The 19,113-nt window shown below is 44.4% G+C and overlaps 1 protein-coding gene across 1 annotated transcript; it reads right to left on the reverse strand.

The window, feature by feature from the left end:
* Positions 1-11,959: 11,959 nt before the first annotated feature.
* Positions 11,960-16,917, reverse strand: SOST (sclerostin). Its single transcript, XM_077806512.1, has 2 exons — positions 16,698-16,917; positions 11,960-12,381 (listed from the first exon to the last, which is right to left on the reverse strand). The coding sequence occupies exons 1-2, from the start codon at positions 16,915-16,917 to the stop codon at positions 11,960-11,962; spliced, it is 642 nt and encodes a 213-aa protein (XP_077662638.1).
* Between the last annotated feature and the right edge of the window lie 2,196 nt (positions 16,918-19,113).

Raw genomic sequence — 19,113 nt, forward strand, 5'->3', positions numbered from 1 at the left:
GCCAATGCTGGGAAGCAGCACATGTGCAGTGGATGAGCCTTGTTAGGGGGTGCAGAGAAAGGAGGTGGCTCTAAGGGGGTTGATGGAGATGGGTGAGCTAACAGCAATCCTCCCCATTCAGCTTTGCTGGAATATTTCACTGCTAATTAATCTTCATGGCTTTTTCAAAGTAATGGATGCAACAAAATGCTCCCTATTCTGCAGCATCTTTCAAAGTATTCTGTGAGTCAGTGGAAATGTAAGTCTTGGGTTGACCCTTTTTAAACAGGAGGCATATCTTCCCTTTAACAATACAATCAATTCACAGGATTGAGGTTGGACAAACATATGGACATGGATTTTTGGAGGTTGCTTTTGTTGCCTACTGTACACCTGGTACACCTGCCCTGTGCTGTGCAGGGAGAACACACGTGGGGACGAGTCCAGAAGACAGACCTGCCTTAGGTGTGAGTGCAGAACGTGTATCCAGAAAAGCAAGTGTGCGTGCCCTTTTACTAGTGCGGACGGTCAGCTGGGAGGAAAGTGGGTCCTTTTCTGATCTTCAAAGCTTGGGTTCAGGAACTGAGTGAGGTTTGTCACTGTTCTTCTTCCCCTTAGGTTAGGACAGAAAATAACAGGTGGCAGAAACAAAGGGGTGTGAGGTGGAGGATGAGGGAGCAGTAAAACAAGCATGGTGTCAAACTGGTTCTACACCATGCCTGGTGAGATGAGTGGCGAAGGGCTAAGCAGGCAGGTGTCACTTCTGGGTGATGGGATCACTTGGCATGGGCACAGGTGAGCAACAAGGGTAGCATGTACCAGGATACCTTGAAAACAATCAGATATGAGAGACGGAGAGAATGAAAATGATAAACAGAAGCCAACAACTGAAGACCTCAAGTGGGGGAAAGGATTGTCACTGAATGAGGTCACCCTGTGAGAGCCATAGCACCAGGTAGCCAAGTTACCATTTTCACAAGGGTTTGTGTAACTCTGTCTTTCTGACAGGTTTCAGAGTAACAGCCGTGTTAGTCTGTATTCGCAAAAAGTAAAGGAGTACTTGTGGCACCTTAGAGACTAACCAATTTATTTGAGCATGAGCTTTCGTGAGCCTCAACGGAAAGGGCCAGATTGAAAATCTGTCTTTGCACTAGCCTTTTCCAAATATTGCTCTGCAAAAAAAAAAAAAAAAAGAAAGAAAGCTGCTACTCCTGGTTCTGCTAAATCTGTAACAAAACAAGCCGGCCAAAGTGCAATGGCAAAAACCTGCTTTATCATTGATAACCCTGTTGGCTCCTGGAGCTGGCTGCCACATTAGGGACATTCACACAACAAGCATTGAGCCTAGAAAATGTAGCTTTTAAAAACATTCTGGCCTGCTTTTAGCTCCCGGGAGGACCCTTGAAGCCTGTGAGTTAAAGATGAACTAACTCACAGCACCAGTTTAATTCATAGGCAGCCTTAGACTGTATGCACAGACCTAGCTACATGAGAGGCCTCTGCACTGTCTCTGATCTGTCCCCAAGCAACTGAATTCCTGAGAGGAACGTGCTGTCTGCTCAGCCAATTACATATCTTGAGCCTAATCCCTGTTCTGTGTTGCACCCTGAAGAAGGGTTTCTTCAGGTATGTTGGCAACAAGAAGAAAGCCAAGGAAAGTGTGGGCCCCTTACTGAATGAGGGAGGCAACCTAGTGACAGAGGATGTGGAAAAAGCTAATGTACTCAATGCTTTTTTTGCCTCTGTTTTCACTAACAAGGTCAGCTCCCAGACTGCTACGCTGGGCATCACAAAATGGGGAAGAGATGGCCAGCCCTCTGTGGAGATAGAGGTGGTTAGGGACTATTTAGAAAAGCTGGACGTGCACAAGTCCATGGGGCCGGACGAGTTGCATCCGAGAGTGCTGAAGGAATTGGCGGCTGTGATTGCAGAGCCATTGGCCATTATCTTTGAAAACTCGTGGCGAACCGGGGAAGTCCCGGATGACTGGAAAAAGGCTAATGTAGTGCCAATCTTTAAAAAAGGGAAGAAGGAGGATCCTGGGAACTACAGGCCAGTCAGCCTCACCTCAGTCCCTGGAAAAATCATGGAGCAGGTCCTCAAAGAATCAATCTTGAAGTACTTGCATGAGAGGAAAGTGATCAGGAACAGCCAGCATGGATTCACCAAGGGAAGGTCATGCCTGACTAATCTAATAGCCTTTTATCATGAGATTACTGGTTCTGTGGATGAAGGGAAAGCAGTGGATGTATTGTTTCTTGACTTTAGCAAAGCTTTTGACACGGTCTCCCACAGTATTCTTGTCAGCAAGTTAAGGAAGTATGGGCTGGATGAATGCACTATAGGGTGGGTAGAAAGCTGGCTAGATTGTCGGGCTCAACGGGTAGTGATGAATGGCTCCATGTCTAGTTGGCAGCCGGTGTCAAGTGGAGTGCCCCAGGGGTCGGTCCTGGGGCCGGTTTTGTTCAATATCTTCATAAATGATCTGGAGGATGGTGTGGATTGCACTCTCAGCAAATTTGCGGACGATACTAAACTGGGAGGAGTGGTAGATACGCTGGAGGGGAGGGATAGGATACAGAAGGACCTAGACAAATTGGAGGATTGGGCCAAAAGAAATCTGATGAGGTTCAATAAGGATAAGTGCAGGGTCCTGCACTTAGGACGGAAGAATCCAATGCACCGCTACAGACTAGGGACCGAATGGCTAGGCAGCAGTTCTGCGGAAAAGGACCTAGGGGTGACAGTGGACGAGAAGCTGGATATGAGTCAGCAGTGTGCCCTTGTTGCCAAGAAGGCCAATGGCATTTTGGGATGTATAAGTAGGGGCATAGCGAGCAGATCGAGGGACGTGATCGTCCCCCTCTATTCGACATTGGTGAGGCCTCATCTGGAGTACTGTGTCCAGTTTTGGGCCCCACACTACAAGAAGGATGTGGATAAATTGGAGAGAGTCCAGCGAAGGGCAACAAAAATGATTAGGGGTCTAGAACACATGACTTATGAGGAGAGGCTGAGGGAGCTGGGATTGTTTAGCCTGCAGAAGAGAAGAATGAGGGGGGATTTGATAGCTGCTTTCAACTACCTGAAAGGGGGTTCCAAAGAGGATGGCTCTAGACTGTTCTCAATGGTAGCAGATGACAGAACGAGGAGTAATGGCCTCAAGTTGCAGTGGGGGAGGTTTAGATTGGATATTAGGAAAAACTTTTTCACTAAGAGGGTGGTGAAACACTGGAATGCGTTGCCTAGGGAGGTGGTGGAATCTCCTTCCTTGGAAGTTTTTAAGGTCAGGCTTGACAAAGCCCTGGCTGGGATGATTTAACTGGGAATTGGTCCTGCTTCGAGCAGGGGGTTGGACTAGATGACCTTCAGGGGTCCCTTCCAACCCTGATATTCTATGATTCTATGATTCTAAGGGGCACCAAGGGGCTCATGCAGCAGCAAGGTTAGGCCACCCTCGTAAGCATGCTATGTTGAAGGCTCTGTTCAGCACCAGCCACAGGGCCCAGCTGACATGTCCCTAGTATTCCAACACCCTTGGAAGTGTTCTGTTGTCTTGGGGTGTAGCTAGCAGCATGGCCCCAGGGATATACTCTGTTCCTTTTGAAAGCACAGTTAGACATGCTACAGAGTCACTTCTCCCCTGTGCTAGTAGGGTGGCTCTAGGACTCACCATATGGCCAGCTCACTGCTGCTGCCCCACCTTTTCAAAATCAAACAGAGCCAGGACAGGATTTTGCCTAGGTCAGACCATCAGCAAGAAGGAGAAGAGAGGACATGTATTTTGTATAAATGTCGCTCTCATTTATTGGGATCCACCCCAGTGGGTGAAGCTAATTTTGGAGAAGCCACCAAAAGCTGATTGCCTGAGTTTCCCTTCTTATTCTCCATGCCACACTGCTCCTTCTCACAGCATCACAGCTTTCCAGGGCAGAAGAGGCCATTATGATAATTTAGTCTGACCTCCTCCAACTCCTAGAATTTCACTGAGCAGTTCCCACTGCAAGCTAATAACACATTACTCATCCTCCTCCATCTGTCCCCCCAAAAAACTGATGGAGGAGGCAAGTTATAGGGCTGTCACTATTGGGGACACTTGTATGGATGTAGCTACACCAGTGCCGATTCCTAGGGTAAGTGCCTCGTGCAAGCCCAAGTCCCATGTAATATATCAGTGTAGCTAAATCGGTACAGGTGTCCCTTGTACAGACTGGTCCATAGTTTCCCTGTTCCCTTTAGTATTTGAACTATGATTTGTGAATGAACTCACCCTCTTGTAGTGAGTTACCTAACAAAGTCAGTATTGCTCCTAGATACCTAGATATTTTTTTTTCTGAAAAGCTTCAGACTTTAAGCACCTCCCTGTCTCTGAAGAACAATTTTAGAACAAAACTGTCACTTTTAGAACCAACTTTTCCTGCTAATTTGACTAGAAAAAAAAAGGCCCTGCAAATAGCAAACCCCTCCAAATGGGAGAGTAATTATCTTAAATTGAGCTTTATTTCTGGTTTAAAAAAATACCCACCCAACCTGTAGAGCATGTGATGCAGGCTGGAAGCATTAGAGTTAAATACTGGCCTGTTTTACAGTGAAAGGGAAGGAAATAGACCAGAGGAAGGAAGGAAGGAAGAAGAGATTAGAGAATGTGACAGATGTAAATAGTCTCAGAGGAGCCACTGTGTCCCAGGGCCTCTCCCCAGGGGAGTTTTCACACCAAAGAATCTGGTAGCATGAATGAAGAACGACATCATTTATTTATTCAGCCAGCATTGAGCTGTTTTCTTAAGACATCGAAATAACCTCACACCACAAGCATTAAATTGTTGGCAACATGATAAAGATGTCTGTTTAATTTAGAGGCTTGATAACCCGCTAAGTAAATAAACTTTTATTCCCTGGTTTGTGAGTAGGCCTGAAAGTGCATGGAAGAGCTTGAATGAAAGGGTTTTGCAAGGGTTAGTCCTACAAGCTGGGCCTGACAGACGTGGGAGTCTTTGAGAGAGGAGGTATATGACTTCTAGGTTTGGCGCTCAGTTGACTAGCTGGAAAGCAAATAGCTGGGGCCATTTCAGTCTGAGATTATTATCTGTAGCCTGGGCTCAGGGCTCCATTGTTCTAGATGTGGTAACAAACACATAACAAAGCCTCAAAGAGAGTTCCTGGCCCAAAGAGTCTGCAACCTAAGAATAAGATGAGAGACAACTGGTGGCTGCAACAAACAGACAAGGGGGAGCACATGGAAACAATGAGCTGCTACTGGTCAGTATGACAAACAGCAGAGACAGCAAACAGGCTGCCTACCCATTGTCGAGATTTTTGTTGACAGTTTTGGCACCCTGGCAGAGCAGAGTTCCAATGGGAGTCTGATGCCTTCACTGAATAGCTAATAGAGAGTGACAGTCATTCACATTACAAAAGTGACCCTCTCATTGTCAGTAGAGCAAAAGACTGTGTTACCAATGGAGACGTGTTAGCCCATTCTAGCACCAGGGAAAAGGAAGGGCGGGGGTGGATTAGTGAGCTAGACACAAATGCCTGAAGCAAGCAAATTTTGCCCACAGGAGCCATATGAGATGTATTTCTCATGCCAATCCTGCAGATTTCTTCTTTCTTTCCATCTGCAACTCCCTGGCCACGCCCAGCCCCAGCCCAGTCATGGCCAATACTTTCAAAAGGGGCTGGAGCATTTGGGTGCCTCTGTTCTTGGGAGTTCTGTTTGGGCAAGCTTTAAGGGGCCTGATTTTCATGAACTGCTGAGCACCCACGACTGTAGCTTGCCAGGTGTCTGTAAAGTAACCCAGCCTTGCGATGACGAAGGCATCAGTAATGCTGCTGAGGCCCTCATCTGCGAGGAAGGGCCACAACCTTCTTCTGTCCAGCTACAGGTGGGAAAAGACACTAACACTAAAACAGCTGGAACAGCAAAGGAGCCGTTAGAGCTCTGAGTCCATGGAAAGGGTAGGACTGCCCCCCCCCCAGCCCCATTCCTTACAGGGAGACACAGTCTCTTGGTTTGTGCACAGGACTGGGAGCCAGAAACAATTTAGCTTTAATCCCATCTCAGAAAATGCCGTCCCCTCTCCCCTGTGACCTTGGGCAAAGTCACCTGACTTCTCAGTGCCTTGGTTACCCCAGCTGTAAAATAGGGACCTTAATCATACCCCACCTTCTCGAGGGGCTGTGAAGAATAAGTAAAATGTTTTGGTGATTAAAAGAGCTACAGATCCTGGACATTATTATTCTGCTAGATGAATCCTTCTGACCCACCAGTGTGCTTTAATAGTAATGCAGCGCCACAGGAGTGCCTGCCACTTTACAGACAAATTACCAACACTGGCTCTTTCCATAGGGTTTACAATGTAATTTACCCATGACATAGAGAGAGACGACATGAGACATGGGGGAGTGGAAAAGGCAAGTTAACACCCTGACATTCCTATGATGGTAATAATTCATATTGTTATTTTAATATGTAGCATGTTTCGTGCTTATGCGTTTTATCTTGACTCTGATCTTATTTTTTTAGTTTTGTTTTTTTCTTCATTTTAAATATTAATGTTATTATCGTTAATTGGCAGAGGAGTGGGGTCATGGTGCACAAGATCAGGGCAGGTCATTCCAGGCATAGAGGAGGCCGCATTACTTCCTTCCCATGGGGGCTCAATTCCTGACCATTCACTCTGTTCCTTGGTGAATCCAAACCAAAGCTCGGCTCCAAGAATGCAGAGAAACAGCAGACTCTAGGGTCAGTGAAAAGGAGACAGAGCAGAGTGTCAGACCAAGCCATGGCACAGACTCCCCTAGCAGCTGCACCAAAGGCGGGACAAGGCGAAATCATGCAGCTTTCTGCATTTGCGAGCCCTTGGCCAGGAATTATGTTGCTCAACATTGCCATCTGAAATTGCTGAGAGACGAGCAGGGCCACCATCCTGTTGTGTCTGTGCGCTGTGTACCTGGGTAACATCAGAAGGCTGTATATGCTGGGAGGACAGCAACATGAGCTAACCTTATTTTAAACTGTGGTTTAGTTTTAAAGTAGGAGGCATTACTTGCCTATTAAGGAGAGTCTCCGTTTATTCAAATTTCAGGTTACAACTGTGTAACATACTCTATTTAAATTCAAACTACATATAAATATATTCTATGTTAATTTAAGCCTCCTGAGCATGTTCACCATAGAAAAGCTGTTCTAGATTCCTCTATACTGTACTACTTTGAGTGCAACAAGCTAATTATAAGTTGACATCATATTGCTAAAAACAAAATGCATGTTTGTTCCTTCTGCACTTCATGAGTTTTGAAACCTGGTTTGTAGAACTCATTAATGCTGAGCCCACTGGGCTGGGGACTTACTGGATAGAAACTACTGCATGTACTAAAGAGGACAGTTTTAAAAAGGTGAATCATTCAAGACCCCTGGCACTGCCAGCAGAATGTTTGTGCCATCTGAATGTTCTTCTTTCACTGAACAATATAGTCACTAGAAAAATCTTACTTTTAATCAGCGCAAGAAATAAAATAGCAATAGTAATAAATGAATGTCAGGCAGAAAAGAGGAATCCAGGACTTTCCAGTGTTGGTGTGTGGGAGAATTCCCTTTGCTTCTGCGCTGCTGTGGATCATTATTTCCACACAAGGAAAAAAATGGGGAAAGTACAAAGTCTCAGGACTAACATCCCTGAAGGGTAACTGCTGCCTGAGTCAGGATTTTTAGACAGCGGCCATGATGTTTCTGTGAATTAGAACATTTTTCTCAGAAAGAAAAGGAGTACTTGTGGCACCTTAGAGACTAACGAATTTATTTGAGCATGAGCTTTCGTGAGCTACAGCTCACTTCATCAGATGCATACCGTGGAAACTGCAGCAGACTCTATATATACACAGAGAATATGAAACAATACCTCCTCCCACCCCACTGTCCTGCTGGTAATAGCTTATCTAAAAGCCATTTCCAGCACAAACTCTTTACTTTCCTGACGAGCTTGCCCTCTTAAGGAGATATCGTGTATTACAGCAGCATCCAGAAGCCCCAGTCAAGATCTGGGCCCATTGTACTGTGTAAACATATCTGAAAACACAGTACTTGCCCCAAGGAGTTTATGGTTGTGAAGCAATAGATAATGCAAGAAAGGGAAGGAAATGGGGATAAGGGTACAATCAAATGTCATGTGGCTATTCAGGTTTCTCGTGCTCAGCAATTTAAATCAAAGAAATAAAATAGATCTTCTTTACTGTTTAGTTTGACCTTTCACACCTGTATTCAGAGTTTAGAAATGCTATTGTTTTTGGCAATAAGAGGAGGCCATTAGATAGTGACATGAGAAGAGAACTGAAAGGTACCACTGTGCTACAACGAGCTATGCAAGCAATTCTTCCAACCCAGGACAAACCCCAAATCCGTGAGTGGAGGGGGGAAGCCCTTTTTACTTAGTGCGCCCCTTTGCACTGCTGGGCTTATCCTGATCTGGGCAAACACTGGCATAGTGGAGGACTCTGTTAGGATAGGAAGCCTCCATAAATCCTCCTTCCTGTTCCAGAGGACTAGGACAGATATAAGAATTATATCCTAATCTCTTGCTTAAGCAGCAAAATGAAGAAATATAAGAGCAATGGCAGGAGGGGTCCCCTGCAAGCAGCTCACCAGGTGAGGTGAGGCGGGGGAGGGGGAAGGGTTTGTCACAGGAATCTGCAGCAGAAGCATCTCTGTAAAGGTCTCCAGTTTCATCTTTTCCCAGCTGTTCACAAAAACAGTGCCAGGTCCTACCCCCTGTCCTGGTAACATGCCAGATGCCAAGATGTAGGTCAGAAGGAATTGATTCAGAAGCTCACAGGATAGCTGAATGCACCCACAAACTGCATGCCCATTCCATTGGTCATAAAAAAAACAGCAAGAACTAGCCATGAGCACGACAGACCTGCTAGGAAATAGCATGCAAACAACGAGTTCCGTAAATGTACACAGGACTTGACAAGAAAATGTGCTCGGACACACAAATACAATACACAGCTCAGCTGCAGGAAGCCCTGGAGGCATCCTAGCTAAAGAGCTCAATGTGGAAGGTTTAATGAAAGGAGAAGAAAGTTTGGAACGCAGGCAGTGAAGAGGCTGGCCCAGGCACAGCAAGTGTCATGAGCACCCCTTTTATTTTGTTTCAGCTTTTATTTGGTCCCATACTTTTAAGATGCATCTTCTGGGCTTTGAATCAGGTATGATGTTTCAGAAGAAATATCACCCAGACCCTGGGAGGCAAGTCTCTTTGCAACAGACTGGCAGGGCAAACGTTTTTTAAAATGTCCACTACCTTTGGATGCCTCAGAGTTTGGGTGCCCAGCTTGAGACACCATGGGCCTGGTCTTCATAAGTGCTTAACACCAGCAAGCTCCCATTGATTTCAGTTGCAATTGTAGGTGCTCATCTCTTCATAATATTCGGCCCGAAGGGTCTCACGTTGGACACACAACAAATGAGAGACCTAAAATCAAAGATCACTTTTGAAAAATTTGGCTCAAGTATCCAGCAAAATCTGCATCCAGTTTCCACACCGAGGCTTTGAATTAGCAATAAGGAGCGGTATTCACTGGGCTACTGTGAAGGGCTGCCTTACCAGCTGGCTGCCCTAGCACTGCACAGCACTATCTACTACATTGAAATTCACAGTGAATGGACATGCAAATCAGATGTACTCTAGACCTTCAGTTACATGGATGCAACTCCCATATTCTTTAAGGGCAGAAGTGAGGGCAGACACGAGCACACTGTATCCAGAAATATTGGAAAGCCAATTGCTGCTTGGTTACTTAAGCAAAGGGATTTCCCAATTTTCACAATGACAGAGTTTGGAACAACCTTACTGTTTTTTTGGTGGCTCTATCAGTTGGTGAATGTTTGAGCAAGGAGACACCATCCAGTTGGAGGGTGGTTGAATTCTGTAGAGCCTTTCCTTCCCTGAGGACAAAGAGAATTAAAGTAGATTGAAACACCACTGAACTACTTCACTGCCCAGGTTGTGCTTCTCCATGAAATGTATGGTGTACTGGAGACAGCAGCTCAAGAACTCAATTTCTCTAGTGACCTAGGTCATGATGTGTGAGAGCAGAGTCAGGACCCTGATGCTCTAGGGCAGAGAAGTGTGTTCACTGGCTGGAGCCACACCCTGTTCTGTGCTGTGAATTGTCAGAGGGAGCTGACTGAGGACTACAATGATAGAGAACTGTGCTGCACTAAATGGAGCACACATCAGCTTTGACACTCTTGGGAACTTAAGAATTTGCTTCTTAGATTGAAGAGTATGTTGGAACAGTAGTTTGTAATGGACTTCACTGCTGCTATGAGAACCAGATCCCAGTAGCTTTGCATCAGACTTTCTTTGCACTGTGACTTAAAAATTAACACAAGTCTTTCCTGTAATTACTCATTGTCACTACTTTATTAACAATATATTTAAAATCTGAAATAACAGACTAACATTTTGCAAGCAGTATTACTTCTCATTCTCTACAAGAAAAAACTTTGCATAAATAATTTACATGAGAAAATAAATATGTAATTTACTCTTTGAAACAATAGCTTTCACATTTAGATTCTGGTTCCACTTAAAATAGTTGCAAAATAAACCAAAGTTGTAAACTCACATCTTAGAAGATTTTTACGTCAACTTTACACAGAAAATACGAACAGCAAGGAATTATATTCCATCCAGATTTTGGATTATGTGATACTACGGTTTGCAGTCCTACAGCATATGTACAGCATTTGAATATTAACTTTCCAATAATACTCTTTAATGTAAAAACACAAACACATGTATGAATGGTGTGAAGCTGTTTAAAAGGAAAGACGCTGTCAAACTGAACTGCACATAGCCAAGACTTCTCAGAAGGAATTCACTGGTTTTCAAATGAGCATAGGCTCATGCCAATGTGGAACCAGCACCTTACCCTCAGAACCTGCCATGCCCAATCCAGCATAACAGAGCATACGGTCAGATGATCCAAACTTTGCAGAACAGAGAACAGAAGAAGCTGACATCTCAGCTTTGATGCTAAAGTCAATTTGCTTTTGGAGGAGTAAGGCAAATACTCAGTATCCTTCCTATTGGCCCTCACTGTCAATTACTGAACTGTGTTAGAAGTAGTTTTAAAAACTCTCGGAAAAATATGTATGGCCCTCCATATATCTGTTTAAAAGATGAACATCATAGAGTTATGGGGTTTGGGAGGGTCCTCCATGTGGCCATCTGCCTCACTCTCCAGCATCTGAGCAGGATTGGTTTCAATATCCCATAGTCATTTCTGATGGTGTCAAATCTCAACCTTAAATCTGTTGAGTTTTCTACTATAAGAGTAAAGATATGGAATGGCTCAGACTCACATTTATACTTACACTTTGGGATCACAAATTTCATGTTTGACTCATGTTTCTCCTCATTTAAGGAAATTACTTGGGCATGCAGAAATCTGGCAGGACTTTATTCTTTTTCACTGAAACATTTGGATTTCCTTAGTCTGCTATTGCTACTTTCCTAAAATTCAGTCAAAGCTTGTTGACTCTTCTCCTGTTGTTTCCCTACTCTCATTCTTGTCCTGCCTGAAGTGGTTTTGAGAGGGCTTCCAAGGCTCTGTTCAGACAAAGTAAGGACAATGACCTCTTGCAAAGTGTAATATATGGAAGTCACCATAATACCTTTGCTTCCTCTGCCTTTCTCAGTGTGCACACCACAAAACCCTATGCAAATTCCCAGGCTAACTCTCCTTTCACATTGAATTTAGGTGCTGCTCCCACCAGCTCAATTTCTCTCTTTCACCAGACCACAGCTGTTAGAATCCGACAGGTTTTGACTATGCGAGCCCTTGACCTAGTGTTGCAGGAGGAATGGGATTCCACTGCGTTCAAAACCTTACTCTGTGGCCTGTCTGTCTGCCATTTGATGAAATGCAAAATATCCAGAGCTGTTGGGCAGTACCTCTCAGAAGGGACCTTCTAATAGGCGTTTTCTAGCTCAGGCTGGTTGGATTTGCTGCCCCTTGCTCTGGAGAGACGAGGCTTCTTGTTTTTCTGAGGCCTGATGGTTTCCTTACCAAAGTCCTTCAGCTCAGACTGGTTATGGTAGCGAGTGTAGCGCTTGCATTTGCATGCGGTGACAGCTCGGATTTTGTAAGTCCGAGTCTCTTCCTGGGGGCAGGCCAGCTGGATGCGCTGAGTGCGAGCGTGCGCGGGAATGCAGCGGTAATCCAGGGCATTCTGGCGCCACCACTTTCCTCTGCCAATAGCGTTAGGGAGGAGGTGGGAGGGGAAACACTGGCCTGAGCAGACCAGCTCCTTTATGGGCTTGAAGCTGCGGCAGGGCCCATCAATGACATACCGGGTGGAGCGCAGCTCTCTGCAGCTGAAATCTGAGGCATCTGCAATGAAATAACAAACTAGTTACAGGCATCTCCATCCCTTCATGTTCATCATGCCTCTAGCCTCATGCTGCAGCTGAAATCCAGCCCCAGGACCTTTAAACCAGCACATTTTTATCCAAAATTGTACTAATAAAGCCCACAAGGAGATGGTTAAAGTCAAGCAAGCATCACCTGGAAATTTCAGGTAAAGTTCTCTCCTACCCAGGAAGCTGCACACCAGGCAGGAGAAAGGCTGGTGTTGGCATAAAGAAGGATCTGCTTCTCTGTCATTCAGAAATTGAACAATAAGAGCTGGCTCTGCACCAAACCCTGCATCCAAACACCCCCATACTGCAGACCATGTTGCAGCTCAGTATTTGTATAAACAAGAGATTAAAACCTGCAGGACCGCGTAGGAAAAAGACATATCAGGTGCTACATGGGAAAACACGCGAGCTAAAAAGGAAGCAAAGAGGATGTGCAGGAAGCTGAGGCAGGAATCAGAACAGCCCTAAGCATTGACCTCTCTGGGCAGAAATAAAGATGTTTAAGGGTTAAATTTTGCTCATTTCCACCTGCGTGATTCTGGAATAACACCACTGGAGACATGGGGGTGAACTGCAGGAGGGCAATGGAGGACCAACAGACTCAGATTCTGCCCCCTTCAAGCCACCTGTGGGCTAAAAACCTTCTCTCATTTACATTAGTTTAACTCAATTGATCTCAGTTGCTCACTTTGGACTTAAGGTGGAATAAGCAAGAGCAAAACTTGGCCCAAAGTTTTGGTGAAAATCGAAATAAAAATTCTTATAGCCAAATTCTGCCTGCACTTCTGCCACTCCACCCTCACTTAGCCGGCCTGCACAGGTGTGAACAAGTGCAGACTTTGTCCCTTCTGTTTTCTGTAAAGGGCCACGGATCCCTGCAAAGGCTTCTGACCAGCATCAGACATGTTATAGGTCTCCTTGTTCTGATCTCCAGAGTCCCTTGTAGTGACATGTGACTAATAACAAGAACAATAAGGAAACTGGCAGATGGCAACTGTGACTAAGGATGGAGTTCCCACCTCTTGGAGAACCCATTAATTCACCACTCATTTGGCGTTCCAGCCCTCCCACTCTCTGTTCTAATCCCACATCATCCGTGTCATTTCCTTCAGTCAGACAGAGGCATCTTCTGCCGAATTAGAAACCTTACCAGGCTTTTGCTTGTGCTTTAATAGATTGCCAGAGGCAAGGGATACAGTAGAAAATATGAGAGTTTCGCTCTAAGGATTTAGAAAAGCTCTTTTAATAGGCAAAGAACTTTCCAGTTAAATAATTGATGCTTCAGATGCATTTATCATCAGAATGGGGAAGAGCTCTGTCTCCATGAGGGTTTCTTTCTGTCTTTGCTCAATCAATGTCCTTAGCTACACATGTTTGAAATGTATGCAGATTGTGAAGACTGTTTAGCAAATAAGGTCTTGAACTTCATCTATCTGAACACAGTTTATTCATCTTGTCTAAGCAAAAGAAATACTTGGAGCACAAATGAGAATTTAATTGTGACAAAAACCTACAAAGGTGGAAAACCAAAGAGAAGGCTGTTGTCATCCATTCTCCTTGCTGTGAAAAAGGCACATCTCTGCTAAGGCCACTAAAGGAGACTAGTAGCTTGAATTCTGAATTTCTTAGTGGTATAATGTTTTTTAGACACACGTTTCTCTCAGTGAATTTTTAAGGATTTCCCCCTATGCTACAGAACCAGCATTTTTTTTTTAACCCAACAGAGATCTGCTTTCTGGATATGTGTCTATTCATTCAGACTTAGGCTGTAACCCTGTGAACACTTTGCACAAGCTTAACTTTACACTCATGAGTAGTCCCATTGCATTTGGGAGGGGGTTATAGTCATGCAAATATAGATTTTGCCCCTTCATATTTTAGCAATGCTAAAGACTGCACTTACCAGATTAAACATTTTTTGGTCTAGTATTGTGGTTAACATGCTGATACTAAGACCCTGTATGATTTAGCCAGACAGGTTAATCAGATTTTTTATACTCACGCACTTCCTGAGCATTTAAGAAATTGAGTTTTGACTCGGGTAGTCTTAATGGTTCAGACTCTGGCCTTTTATGCCAGCTCAGCAATGGGGCACATACATACTGCTTGCTATATTAGACACCTTGGCACATGCCTCAGACATGTGCTGCTTCTGTTGACACACATCCTTCCGTGTTACTTGCACGCTGATCCCACATGATACCACACAGGTGCTAGTCTCAGGTAGTTTCATTTCTGGTGGGGACAACATCTATTATACTGTGGCTCTGATTCCTACCCCAAGCCCACTCCACTAAATACACTGATGCAGCTATACAAATGCATGGCATTCCTCGAGAGAGCCCCACGTCTCTTTGAGGGGTCATGGAATAAAAATCCTCCCCCCACTCCCCCCCCCAAGTCTTAAGTGTTCCCATAGAGTGGGAGGGAGGCGGATTGCACAACTCTAAGGTAAAAAGAAAAGGAGGACTTGTGGCACCTAAGAGACTAACAAAATTTATTTGAGCATAAGCTTTCGTGAGCTACAGATTCCACTGAATGCATCCGATGAAGTGAGCTGTAGCTCACAAAAGCTTATGCTCAAATAAATTCATTAGTCTCTAAGGTGCCACAAGTCCTCCTTTTCTTTTTGCGGATACAGACTAACACGGCTGCTACTCTGGAACTCTAAGGTAGTGAGAGACACTCCCAACAATCTAACTTTCTTTCCAACAGCAAGACAGATTCCTCCTTTGAAGATATTGGATCTGCTACAGGGTCTGCTGCTAGGGAGGGCAGCCAATGCTGGGCCTGGGCAGGAGCATTCCATGGGACTGTGGCAGGGATGGGCTGGAAAGAGGGAATTGTGCCCTGTCATGATGCTGGGATGTTATTAAAACCTATGAATTTGACCCCCCTCAGAAAAAGAAAAGGGGTGCTTGTGTTTTAAAAAATATTTTTCTGGCCCCATGTTTGTGATAAGTTTGGGGGTCTCAGTCCAGTTCCCAAACCAGCACATACCACCATCCCAGAGAGCCCTCAGAGACAGCATTATTTAGTCCCCTTCCTGAGAGCCTCAGCACAGAGGCCATGGACTGAATTCCCTTCTCACCTTTAATCTCCCCTAGAGGAGGAGTCCTTCCGGGTGAGGAGAGTGAGGCACAGTGGGTGTGGGAATTCTGCCCTGCATCTGCTCTGGGACTAAACTCATTTCAGTCTGTAGGGGTCAATCTGGCACCTTTTGCCAGCATGGAATTCACTTTTAAATTCTTTTTTTCCTGGCGGTGCTGGTGGCAACTCCCCTGACCATTCTCTTCCCCTTCCTCAGCCCAAGCATATGCGTTTCTGAGCCATTGGTGCTGTCGGATCTTTAGCCAAATGCCCTGGTACCATGCTGAATTTCTTTCGGGATGCCTCCTGATGATGTTGGTTCTATTTAAAGTATCAGTCCAAGCTGCAGCTGTACAGAACAGAGAGCCCCCAGAAGAATAAATGCTCCTCCCACTGATCACATTCAGTTGTGGATTCCCTCTGTGAAAGCTTTAAACTGCTAATAACAGGCTTATGTTGCCTACCGGAGTGTGCCCATGAGACACTAAGCAGCACCTTTCTCAAGCACAGCTCAGTGCAATCAAACATCTGAGCGAACAACCATCCCTGAAGTGTTCCTCTAAGAATATTTAACAATGCTCTCATTATCATCTCCATTCCCCGGCCCTTGCCCTGTTCTGTTCTCAAAGGAAGACGGGCTCCCCTGGATACCTGCTCACCGTGTTTACAGCATGAGGACAGCACTAAATCATGTCAGTCACTAATATTCCTGGCCGGCCTTGCTATGGTAAAAATATCTTTTGCCTGGGCCAATTCAGTGTTGCACACTTCCACATTGCAGCTGCTCTGCTTATAGTTCCTAAGCTATTCAGATGGATTTATTTCTGATCATTTTACAGTGCTAAACTCCACCTACAGTTGTAAAAAAGCCACTATAACTTCTGTAACAGGACAGACACTGAGATACTACTGCAGCGGGCCACATAAGTACCTACAGATAACGAAGTAGATGTGAAACTGTTAGATATAGATAACATCTTATTTCCCTGTTGGGTAATAATCACTATTACTGGTCTCTGTTTAAGAAATGGCATAGCAAACACTGGGAAGGGTAAACAGGAGATTGAATTTGTTATCACTACAGCAGTTTACCCAGTGTTAATTCATCACTATATGCTCATGCACAGTAACAGAAAACCCCACAGGAAATTGTGTTGTTAGGTTCTGAGGCTGTAATATAACATTTATTTTTCTTACCGTTTGGATCCAGAGACTGCTGTGGCTGTCTTCCCCCATGTTTTGCCTGGTTCATTGTGTTGTTGTTGCTGTAAGTCTGCTCCACTGGTGTTTCTGTATTTTCAGGGAGCTCAGGAATGATTTCTGTAGCATCATTTTTAAACACTTGCCACCCTTCTACCGTGTGGACGGCAATTTGGATCAGGACACAGACAGAGCACACAGCCCAAGAGATCTGCATAGTGGCAGCACAGAGATTAGCCTTTCAGCACTCACACAGTCTCAAATCCCAGGCAAAGGCAAAATATTCTCCTTTTTTAAATCCCTCTTAGAACCAAGCAGCCAATGACTTCACAAAGTGGGAAGGGCCAGACAACTCATTCATCCCAGATCTGTCACTGTAACATGGGGAGGCGGGGTAGTTTCTCCAAAACATTCTACAACTTTTATCCACACACTTAAAAACTTGTCCCTTGCTTCATTCTTCTGCCAGGCACCAGTGTCGACTGATAGTCATATCTGCCGGGAGACTCATCAGTCTGCAGCTCATCCCAGGCCTAACAAATGTTTTCACAATTAAAAAATGCTTCTCCTTCCATATTTGTTTCTTTGGCTCCTGGTTTTCCAACCATTTTAAGACTAGGTTGCCTAATAACTTCTCCTAGAATAGTGTGTCTGTGATTTTTCTATTTTTTAAGCTATAAAATAAACAAACATTAGGGAGAAGGAGCCAGATGCTACACACTGTACAGCTTGATGGGATATTTCTCTCTTGTTGCATTTGCCTTTGGGTTGATTGCACATTTTTAGACGCACTGCCCTTTGTTACTGGTACTTATCACCACGAGAGGGTTGCTGACTTTTAGATACAAGAGTGTGGGTAAACTGTTGTTTAAAAGCCGTGGTTGCTCTGTGTATAAGAGATGATGAATGATCTTCTGGTTAAGGCACTAGACTGAGACACAGGACAACTGTGTTCAAACCCCAGCTCTGGTACAGATTTCTTGGGTGATGTTAGGTGAGTCACATCATCTCTATACCTCAGTTCTCCATCTGCAAGCTGTGGACAATCATACTTCCCTATTGCATGGGGTGTTGTAAGGAGACATATCTTAATGTTTGAGAGGTGCTTAGCTATGGTAATGAGGCACCATGAGCATTTAGAAAGAGCTGTTTGCTTAAAGAAGGCAGCTGTGTGGGGAAGCCTGGTTGTGTTGCACACTGCACTGTTTCAGAGTAATAGCCGTGGCAGAATTTGATCTCGGACCAACTCAGCCTTATGAAACTATTTCATTTATAACAGATGCAAAGGGTATAACTGAACTCCACTCTTTAAATTGTTGTTCAGAGTGCCAAGAGCAACCTCCATTATCTGACTGCATTACCTTTTGTTCTACCTACTCAACAGCCAAAACAGGTGGGTCTGTCTGTATCTCCCTACCTACTTGGGACTCATCACTTAGGGCTTGAATTCCATTCTGACAGTCCTACTAGCCTAACAAGGAAAACAGGTGTGGCTGAAGTTAATACATCAAATATTCGGGACAAATTCATCCCTGGTGTAACCTCACTGAAAATAATGGAGTCATGACAGGATGAATTTGAAAGGAGACACACACACGTATGTATGTGTATAGGTCAGGTTTCACAGTGGTAATAAGGTGGATGGGTTTTAAACAATGGATCCATGGTACATGATGGTCCATTTCTGATTCAGTGGCATCTACCATATATTGTGGAGCTGTCTCTTTAGTCTCTTTCTCACCCAAAGTTATGTAGTTTTACGTCTCACTCAGAGAATCTTCCTTTCCGAAATATCCCTTTGAGAATCTAAAAGCAATAGTTTCTGATGTTGCATGTAATCTCTCTTCCTTAATATCTCCTTCCCTCTTCCACCATCTCTCTGTTTCCCTTCTATTTATGTGGAGGGATGCCACATAGTTTTCCTTGTTTCCTTCATGCATGAAGCTTTTTGTGCAGAGTTTATCAGAAAATCATTCATTGATAAGAAGTGTCGCCAACCAATTCTATTTGGATGGTTACATAAACATTCCACCACTATTGTTTCCTTTCCCTCTATAAACACACAATCTGCTCTGATTCGCTTTCATTAATAACTTCCTCTAATATTCAAAGCAATGACTGCTAAACCCTGAGATTCACATCCACTCCAAACACTGAGCCATTTCAAAGGCAGGTGTTTTTCCAGAAATCATTTTTCCTCAGGACAATGCAGGTTGTAGATGTGCAGGTGCGGATGGATTCTGCACAACAGACAAGTTGGCTACAACTTACTTTAGACATCATAATACCTCCCATTTGTATAGCCCATTGAGTTCTGAAGGATCCCAAAGCACTGCACACACACTGTGTGATAGGTTACTTCACCTACCACCACTGGACTGGAATATTGCAAAAGAATTAGGTAAATGCATGG

The sequence above is a fragment of the Eretmochelys imbricata genome, chromosome 27 (assembly GCF_965152235.1).
Source record: "Eretmochelys imbricata isolate rEreImb1 chromosome 27, rEreImb1.hap1, whole genome shotgun sequence".
NCBI lineage: Eukaryota > Metazoa > Chordata > Testudines > Cheloniidae > Eretmochelys > Eretmochelys imbricata.